General features: G+C 43.8%; 1 protein-coding gene across 6 annotated transcripts in view; it reads left to right on the forward strand.

The window, feature by feature from the left end:
* The window catches only part of ADAMTS9 (ADAM metallopeptidase with thrombospondin type 1 motif 9), a 177,734-nt gene that overhangs the window by 48,658 nt on the left and 118,917 nt on the right, over window positions 1-10,159 (forward strand). For all 6 annotated transcript variants that reach the window (XM_045289812.1, XM_045289814.1, XM_045289813.1 and 3 more), the window contains one exon: window positions 8,394-8,539. In XM_045289812.1, the coding sequence (XP_045145747.1) occupies window positions 8,394-8,539 (146 nt within the window). The remainder of the gene's footprint in view (window positions 1-8,393; window positions 8,540-10,159) is intronic.

Raw genomic sequence — 10,159 nt, forward strand, 5'->3', positions numbered from 1 at the left:
ACACCAATCCACAAAGTCCTCCTCCACCTCACAAAACATATGCAATGATGCTGACTGCAAGAAGAAAGCCGAATCAGTGAGCGTGTAAGCATGTCAACATTGGTGGGGGTCTCCATACGGGTGCTCCAGCACCCAGGGCTGCATCGGGGTAGTTCCATGGGGCTTCTCCTCAGGGATGTCTTGCAGGAAGTGAGCCTTGCAAGCTGAAGCAGGGAACTGGCTAAGGCAGCTAGCTGCACCCTGGTCTGACCATCAGAAAGCAAAAGACCCGAGAACTCGAAAGGCGAGGCTCACCAAGCCATTTATCCCTCTGCCCTTCAATTAACCCCACATGTGTTTATCAGCCAGGTTGGCACAATAGACTTTAACTAACTCAAAGCTATTGTAGTACATGTTAGCATATGTGTTAATATTGAAGTATGAGGTCATCTTACTATGAAAATTATGCCATCTTACGGCTTTGTTGCCTTATTCATTGCTTTAATTAAATTTTGCCTTATTCGTTGCTTTAATTAAATTTTGGAAACCCTGATGTGCTTTTCAATGTATGGATAAATTTAATACGGATCTGTAGGGTCTTTTTAGTTTTACTTCTCTTTGTTTTGGAAAGCTATAACTAAGTTGACAAAGCACGTCACAATCAAGGAAATAAAGAAAGGCGGTGTATCTATCAGGTTCACTAGGAGGACACCGGGCTTCTCACTTGCCTTGCTTCTTTTCAGGAGCTATGATGTCACCTGGGAAGTAGCCAAATCTAAATCATAAGGAACAGGTTGTAATGGTTCCACTTCTTTGTTAATAACTAAACAAATTCTGTTACCTGCATGAACCAAAGTTCGCAGTCTCCTCTGCGCCAGAGTGTGTGACTGCCCTCACTTGGTGTCCACCCGAAGCAAACATGGCAGCGAGTCAGTGATGTCTGCGCCAGAGTGTGTGACTGCCCTCACTTGGTGTCCACCCAAAGCAAACATGGCAGCGAGTCAGTGATGTCGGCATCGTCATCATCACTTCTTCAGGTTTTGGGTTGCAAACAGTTGTAGATCTAAACTTCACTTCCAAATTTTCCAAATGGAAAATTGCATTCCTCCCACTTGCCAACGACGATATTCCTTGGACTGTCTTCCGGAGTGTCTCTTCCTCCTCACGTCCAGTTTTCCTTTTCCTCTTGTCTTCGCACTGACTGTGCTGCTGATGGTCAGCGTTCGCCCTCGTTTCCTTTTCCTCCACTTGTAGCACCAGTAGTGTTCCGGACGTTTCAGTGGAAGGGAGTTTTGGATGTCACTCTTCCATCCCTGATTTGATAGCGGAGGGAACTGAGAAGAATGAAGAGCATGCCTGTACTCACTCAGATCACTGGAGCGGAGCCACCCCGTGCCTCAGCTCTCCCCTCTTCCAATGGCCTCTGTTGTTTGATCGGAAGGGACAGCAGAGTGTTGTGATGTGGACACTGCTCAAGCACACTGAGCTCTTGCGTTTCGAGACTGGGGTTTCCTTCAGCTGCTTCTTGGGTTGCCATAGAGTTAGAGGAGCAAGGAGGCATGGGCGTTACTTGAAAAACAGAGAGTCCAATATCCAAGTAAAAGATTATAGTGAGGACAGTTTTGAACTTAAGTTGGCAACTAAGCTCAAGATCTAACCTCTCAGTGACTAGGACTTCAGCAGTTGGGAATCGGCTTCTCCCAGTAACGACCTAACAAAACCACAGGACAGATAGGCATTATAGTGCCTGGAGTTTTCATTGGCTTAAAACAGAGGGGGAGTATGTGCGTTATCTTTAAAAAGTTCATAGAAAAGGGTCATTATCTTTTCATTCCATTTTCTCATTAATTTTTTGAAGTCTCCTTGTGCACTTCTGTGCAATGTTTCAGGAGCCCTGGTGGAATGGTGGACTATGGCTTGATCTGCTAAGCACAGGGTCAGGTAGTTCCAACACAAGAGTTGCTCTGCACAAGAAGGATGAGATGGCCCATTCCCGTGAAGACTTTATCTCAGAAACCCAAAGGGGCCTGTAGGAGCCCCATGAACCAGAACTTGATGGCAGTGAGTTTGGTTCTGGCTTGGTACAATATTTAACTGCATGTGCTGTTACTCAGAGAATCACAGGACTGAAGGAATATGGCTCTAGGGTTTCCACGGTGGACATCGATAATGAATGGCACATGCTTACAACATTTGGATTTGACCTTTTAAATACAAAAACCCCAACAGCTGCTACCAGTGGATGAGAGGTGCCAATAGACGGTACATCTAGTTGACAACCTGGCCAAGAGTTACATTGCTCTATTACTTAAACAGTAGCTGTTTGATCTCAACAACAAAAGACACTGTTTTTCAGTCCGAGGCACCCACCACGCTGTCTATCATTGACAAATATTATTGCCAGAAAAACCACAGCAAAGCAGAGTTGTCAATAATATGATGAAGCAAATGAATTATATTCAGTAAAATTATTATCAGTGAATAGCTACAATGGTTTGCACAACATTAAAAAATAATAATAGCTGCTATCAAGTCAGTTCTGACTCATGATGACCCATGTGTGTCAGAGTAAAACTTTGATCCACGGACTTGTCAATGGCTGAGTTTCCCAAAGTAGATCCCTGGGCCTGTCCTCCCAGACCCCTCGGAGAGAATGCTGATAGCCCAACCCTTGCGTTGTCAGCAAAGCACGCACTCACTTGTGCCCCCGAGGACAACAAGTTTAAGTAATAGAAGATTGTATATTTATTTTTACCTAAACTTGCAAAGTATGTATTTTTAAAAGTTAATAATAAATAAGCCGCCAAACCAGAATTTGTTAAAAGCCACACCGTGAGTTCTACTACCAGGCTGCCTGTGGAACTGCAGTCTCCTCTATGATTGGACAGCACAGTAGTGTTTGCATTTCCATTGCAGTGCTATGAAAGAGCAGTCTGTAACCAAAGCCCAAGACTGAAGTTACCTACCTTTACTTTTTCCAAGCCTTTTCCAGCATGTTCCAGCCAATCTTGAATACAGAACTCAGAGGCATTCTCTGGTGTCTTGTGTTAATCATCTGCTTTTGCAGGGTGATCTTATCCCATCCTAGGGATGGGGTGCATGAAGAGGCCCTTCAGAAGACCCATTCCAGTGTGCTTGTGTTCAGCAAGGCAGGAGGCTTAAAGGCATTCCAAAGGCCAGACTCAAAAGAGTTGTAAAGAAGCAACTATGCAGAGAAAATAATAGCAACATTTTTAGTTATGTTTTAGAAAAGTGGCCATGTCTGGCAGCTCTTATTAAACATGGACATACAAGAGGGTACCCCCCAAAACTGGAATTTTTTTCTCTAAGCTATGCATTTAATTTTTTTTTTTTAACAAAACTTCCTTATCGCCTTCAAAGTACTCTCCATTACTCTTGATATATTTGTCAAATTTGCAATTCTATTCTTGGAAACATTTTTCAAACTCATTTGTTCATGTCCTTCTTCATTTATGGAAACAAAGAGAAGTTATGTGGAGCGAGGTCAGGTGAATAAGGTGTGTGGGGCAAGAGAGACGTGCTGTTTTTTGACAAAAACTGGTGCACTGAGATGGCTGTGTGAGTAGATGCATTGTCGTGGTGGGAAAACCAGTCCACCATCTGCCACAAATCATGCCTTTTTTGTTGCACACTGTTATGCAATCTTTTCAGAACCTCTAGATAGAGAGTTTGATTAACAGCCTGACCTGGTGGAACAAACTCCAAATGCACCATGAGTCGACATTTTCATCAGTTTGGGAAATTGACGATGTCTAGAACCCAATTTGCCATCAATCGACATTTTATCTATTTTGAAACAAGAAAACCACTCATACACTTGAGTTTCCCCCATAGTGCTGTCCTTATAAGCTGTGTTCAACAACACAATAGTTTCTGTGGCATTTTTCCCGAGCAAGAAACAAAATTTCACAGCTGCATGCTGGTCTCTTAAATCAGCCATCACACAAAACAAGGTTCCAGAGAAACTGTTTTCATGAAATAATTCACTCTGATCAGAGAGAACCTTCCCAGGGGACGCCACTGGGTGCACTAACTCAGAGTGAGTTGCTAGATGCTCACTTTTGGGGTGGGGGGGGGAATGCCTGCCAGAACAGCTCTCCCGGCAGAGCTTTTTCCTGTTGTTGTTGTTGTTTTGTTGGGGGGGGGTGTACCTCCTCGTATATATATATATGTTTATTCCTATAAAGAGTATGCATATTACAAATGCCAATAATATGTTGGTAGAGAAATTCTTTGTGGTGGTTTTCTGTTATATTTTGGTAAAATTGGTGCTAAAATCATGTCTATATGCCAGAAAATTCTGACTCCTTTTGCCGTCTGTTTTTCTTCTTCTTTCTTTTCCCCTCTCTCCTTTCTGTCCAGCAGTAATCTATCTTGGGCTGCTGGCACAGTGTTATTTTGATGAGTGACTCACTAATGTCTCTTGTTAAGTCCATTTACATTTTCATTTTAACCTTGTTTGGGAGTCGCTGAGTTTGATACTCTGTTTTAAGCCTCTTTGGGGGCAAAATTGACCTCCTTGTCCTTCTTCTAGCATCTTAACAAAAGGTGCATTTATGTAGAATCTCATTTAAATGGCCTTGGCCACTTTTAAGAAAGATTGAATATATTTTGGCTCCAGCTTCAACATTCAATTAATGCTTTGTTTTGATGTAATGACTATTCCAGTATGTAATAATTGTTTGTCCAATTTGTCTGCTGCAAGATTGTCTGGCCAACAGGTATTTATTTGCCAAGCAGCCACATTTCCAGTCTCTGTCGCCTCAGACACTTTCCTTTTCCTCCTTTGAACACCCACTAGTGGTCGTACAGTAAGAAATGGTTCATTTGAAGATCGGGTCCTAATTGTCTTCTAAAGGAAAATTTAAAAGAGCGGCACTGAACTGTAGCACGACCATAAACCCAGGTCCTTGTTTTGTTCTAAGGTCTACGTCCCTGCTTAGTGAAAATTACCATCCCTTTGGAGTGCGGTCAAGTATGGAGGTAGCGTCTACAGAATAGTAAGATCAAAAGCCTTATGTCTGAGGTGGTAAGAGGAGGATGAAAAGGCATTCCCAGGCAGCTTCTCACTATTAAATCCATTTTTGCCTCAATCTGTAGAATTAATAAAGTGTGTATCTATCAGCAAGATTTGAGGGCTGGATTTGGGCTGGATCTGACCTCAATTATATATCAGGAATTTTGTCTAGAAGAGATTCAATTACAGCAGTGTCAACAAACTGAATCTCTCTCTCACACACACACACACACACACACACACACACACACACACTTTAAAGATAGATAGGTCAGGGATGCTATAGCAGTTCCACAGACACATCAGAGATTCAGGTTCCTAACTTTTCTTCTACAGCAGTGGTTCTCAACCTTCCTAATGCCGCAACCCTTTCATACAGTTTCTCATGTTGTGGTGACCCTCCAACCATAAAATTATTTTCAGTGCTTCTTCGTAACTGTAATTTTACTACTGTTAGGGGAAACCTCTGTGAAAGGGTCATTTGGCCCCCCCAAAGGGGTCGTGACCTACAGGTTGAGAACCCCTGTTCCACAGTACCCTATGCAAATGACCTTTTTCCTCAAGGTCATCAACTGGCTGCTGAAGCTCAAGCTTTCAGGTCTAAGTTCCAGGCAGGATGAATTCAGAGGGCAAGGAACAAAAGGATTAATAATCTTTCCAGTTATCCTGCCCAGTGAATTCTTTAACCACCCTTAACTGCAGCGGATGTTGGGAAACTATAGAATCTGTTACCAAGGATGAAGGAAAACAGGACTATAGGATGGGCAGCCTGGAATCTGAGTCTTACCAAACCATCTCATTGATTTCACTTTTATTTCAAACTGGTCTTTATGTAGATGTTAACAATGGCACCTGTTTGCTGACCACTGAGAGGCAGCTGGTGCTCCCCACCTCAGCTCTGTGTTTCCAGCTGAGCACTATCGATGTGTGGAATTTGTCTCTCCGGGACTCCTTTTCCTCGTCTGTAGAAGTGGGCTTGACAATTGTAGCTGCTTCATAGGTTTGCTGTGAGGGTTAAGTAAATTAATATATGTAGAAAAAGGCTTAAAATGGTGTAACTGCAGCAAAAATGCTTGCCATTATTATTACCATTATTGTTTAAGTTGGTTCTCCACAGGTGCTAAGCTTTAGATACATCATCTCAGATTGCACTCAAGACCACTCGGGCAGATAGCTCCCCATCTCTTTTTAGCTGTGGAGACAGGTTTGTGCTTTGCCCAGCGCCAGTCACTGGTGTGTGCAAGAATCCCTGTACATTTGACTGCAGAGCTCTGCTCCCCCAGACCTGCACTGTCCAACCTGAGAGCCGCTCAGCACAGATGGCTGATGGGCACTTGAAATGTCTCTCTGAACCAAGATGCTTAGTAAGTGCAAGAAAGTGTAAAAAGCTCTTGTTAATTGGTTACAAGCTAAATGAGTACAATTTTAGATATATGGGGTTCAATAAAAAATGTACTATTAAAATATGTCTTGCCTGTCTCCATACTTTCAAACATCGTGAGTACTGGCAAGGTTTAAACTACATACCTGGCTCAGTTTACCCTGATTTGGATGCTGAATCTGGCTGTTGCCGTAAATAAGGTGATCAGACATCCTGCTTTTGGCGGGACAGTCCCGATTTTTAACAATTTTTCCTGCATCCCACGGCATTTTTTAAAAGTCCCGAGTTTTGGAAAGAATGCACGACAAGCTAGGCTATACGGTTTTCAGCTGCTATGTGGCTATTTCGCCAGGATATGAGTTTTATCAATGGTGTCCCGCTTTACCAATGTTAAAATCGGGTCACCTTACGTAAAGATTTACAGTCAGGGACACCCTAGATAGGGTCAGTGTACATCACAATGGAGCCCGGTCTTGTAGGGTCACTATGAGTCAGCATTGACTCGATGGCAGTGAGTTATAAGTCTTGATGGCAATGAGAAAAAAAAGATGGCATAGTAGTGGCCTTCAGTGCTATAGGTAGCTGCCTCTCTGTCTATTTATTTTTATGTGCATATATTCTAAGAAATGCTTAAGATGACCATAAAGAAAATTATCAAATGATTTCTAGGGAGTTTTGTGGTCAACTCCAGCCTCTGCCCAATTATATATGATACTGAGTTGCCCTCAGGGTTCTACTGCAGAATCCTTCAAGCAAGCCTCAGCCCAACAGCCCAGGGAAATTGACAGGTCCTCAGATGCCGCAGGATAATTGCAAGGAGAAACCCAGTAAACTAGGATAAGGTTAATCACATCCTCTAAGTACTTATTCACCAAGCCTATTGTGGGGCCCACTGGGCTGAGGGAGACTTTCCCCTGCCTCTTCTTTCCCAACTTTCCAGTAAACTTCTCCACCCCTGACCAAGTGCACTGCCTTGACTTGCCGGGATTCCATCACCTCCCAGCCTCTTCCCCCAGGGACCATGCCCTCCTTCAGCTACTCCACTGCTGCAGCCACCAGCTCTGTTCAGAGAGCTGATCCGCCCCAGGCATCCCCCTCCTGCAAGCCCTGCTGCCACTCTCCCTTTGTCGGCTGCTCTGTGACCTCGGCTTTGTGTCAGGGCTTCATGCCCCAACAATAGTGGAGGGTTGAAATGGGCTTCTTGAAGCCCTAGTCCTGCTGAGGAGTTTTGTTTTTAAACATCATAGCCTTCTTTTGCTCTGTGCTGCCGAATCTGAAACCATTAGTAACCAAAAAAGCCATAAAGTTTAGGGCTCTTCTGTATTGCCCATCTTGCTTTAGTTGTATCCTGTGTGATTTCTGGGCGTGAGTTTATAGGAATCATGAAATTGGGTTTCTCTCTCGCTCTCCTATTAAAGCTGGATTTTCAAATCCTTTGGGAGCAATAAAGCTTTCTATTTTACCAGGCTCATAGCATCTCTAAGCCTCATTAATGGAGATTCACTATGCAAATCCACTTAATAACTCATTGAGTCCTTGTCTACAGCCCATGTGCCCATTCCCACCCCTTATTTCCCCAGGTAAATTAATGTAGGCATTTGAAGCTGGCTGCTGGAACGACCCCGCCTGTCTGGAGCCAATCCATCATTGGCCAGTTTATTCAAGCCAGGGGTATGAGAACACAGCCTAAAACCATTAAGTGTGCGATGAAAATTCCCACAATTTCCATTAGTCCTATAGATCAGCGGTTCTCAACCTATGGGTCGCAACCCCTTTGAGGGTCGAATGACCCTTTCACAGGGGTCGCCCGATTCCTAACAGTAGCAAAATGACAGTTATGAAGTAGCACCGAAAACAATGTTATGCTTGGGGGGTCACCACACCATGAGGAACTGTATGAAAGGGCCACAGCATGAGGAAGGTTGAGAACCACTGATAAAGATGATGACTGCGCAGCACCAAGCTCTCCCTCACTGTTCCCCTTATTAAATACAGCACTGCAAGTTTGGATTTTGTGTTCCCAAAGAACTGGAGGGCCCTGTGACTGATGGATCCTGGGGAAGGTGGAGTCACTTTGGAACCTGCTCGCGGACTTGTGGAGGGGGCGTCAAATCAGCGGTTCGAGAGTGCAACCGGCCTGAGTAAGTCCAGGAGCATGGCTCTGATTTTGGGGGATATGGAAGGGGAAACTCCACATAGGGATCACTCATCTGGAGACAAATGGAGAGCACTTTGCAAGTTAAACTGGTGGGTCCCAGGGCTGCCTACGGACGGCACACATATCCACCCTCTTTACTTCTCCCATCGACCTTTGTTGGTGTGAGTTGTGTCTGCTCAACAAGTTGTGGTGTCCAGTGGGTTATTTTACAGAGTTTTGCCCTGTCCTCCCCAGTTTGAAAAGCACACTATTAATGTGAACACAGAAATGGGACGTTTTCATTTGGGCTGTAGGTCATGGGTTCCTATTCGTTGACTGCTGAAATGTGCTCACACGTCCCTGAGGCTGCGTTTTCAGACTCCAGTGGGACCGGGGACCCCACACTGGGACCATGTGTTGGAGTCACTGTAGTTGTTTTACAGGGAGCACACTCTTGGTTTGAAGACTGGGAATCTTCCGCCTCTGGGCGGGTTCCCATTTTGTGACCTTGGTGCTCTCTACCAGCCCAGCAAGGAGTTGTGTCTTTGTTTTACCCCAGCCACGCACATGTTTGCTGGGGAGGGAGCGGTTCACAAGTCTTGAAGAATTGCAGTTGTCACTCTGAGGAATGACATCCAATCGTGTGTAGATCTAAGATGTGTACATTTTAAAGTGATGGGAAATTCACACTCAGGAAAGCAAAAATCATAGCTTGGAAAGTTCTCAGAAGCACGACACATAGATCTTTTACAGTCTGGACCACCCAAGGTGTCTCCATCGGCAGGGCTGGTCTATAGGTGTGTGATGGCACCAGGTATCTGTGAGAACCACATTGGCCTGGGATGGTTTAGATTGATTTTGCCCATCTGCACGCAGTTCTTTTTAGCTGCTCTGGTTTTGGAGAAAAGTAGACTCTGTTTTGGAGAGGAGTCCGCAGGGCAATAAGGAGGGAAGTGGACTTGTGCAGTGTAAGAGGTCATGTTAGAGACCAAAAAGAGGGGAACTACCCAGATAGTAGATAGTTTCCCAGCAAGAAAGGGGCCTTTTCAAGTTACATAAGAAAAATCTGAATAGTGTGAACCAAAAAGAATGTAGCTATAGGCTACCAGTTTGCAAGCCCTGTTCTAAGCAGTTGTGTTACAGTACAAATCCCAGATAAAGGTCAATGAATTTTGCTTTTGTTTGCAATGCACTGTTTATTTCTTGTGTAATACTAGTCTCCGTAGAGAGCAGCTGAAGAGCTGTGCACCCTAGGCTGTGCTCCATGTAACTAATACTATAGCTGTGGATATAAGGTAACGAACACCAACTTTTCTGTAAATCTTATATATTTTCTTTAGATTTAAAACATAGTACATACTTTCAAAAATTCAAATGGAGATGTGTATTATAAAAAACGTTTCTGACATCATTATTCCTAACCTATGCACACTGTCCTTAAGAGTAAGCACTAAGAAACGATTAGTTGTATATCTTCTGGTTTTTTTCCCCTCTAAGATTATAGATGTACTGTATATATTCGAGTATAACCGAGGCACCGAAATTTACCACAAAAAACTGGGGGGCTTTTTCAGCATAGAAAATGTGCTGAAAAAACTCAGCTTAAACTCGAGTATATATGGTA

Source organism: Echinops telfairi, unplaced genomic scaffold, assembly GCF_000313985.2.
Source record: "Echinops telfairi isolate 266 unplaced genomic scaffold, ASM31398v2 ScPeMD7_31;HRSCAF=116, whole genome shotgun sequence".
In the NCBI taxonomy this organism is placed as follows: Eukaryota; Metazoa; Chordata; class Mammalia; order Afrosoricida; family Tenrecidae; genus Echinops; species Echinops telfairi.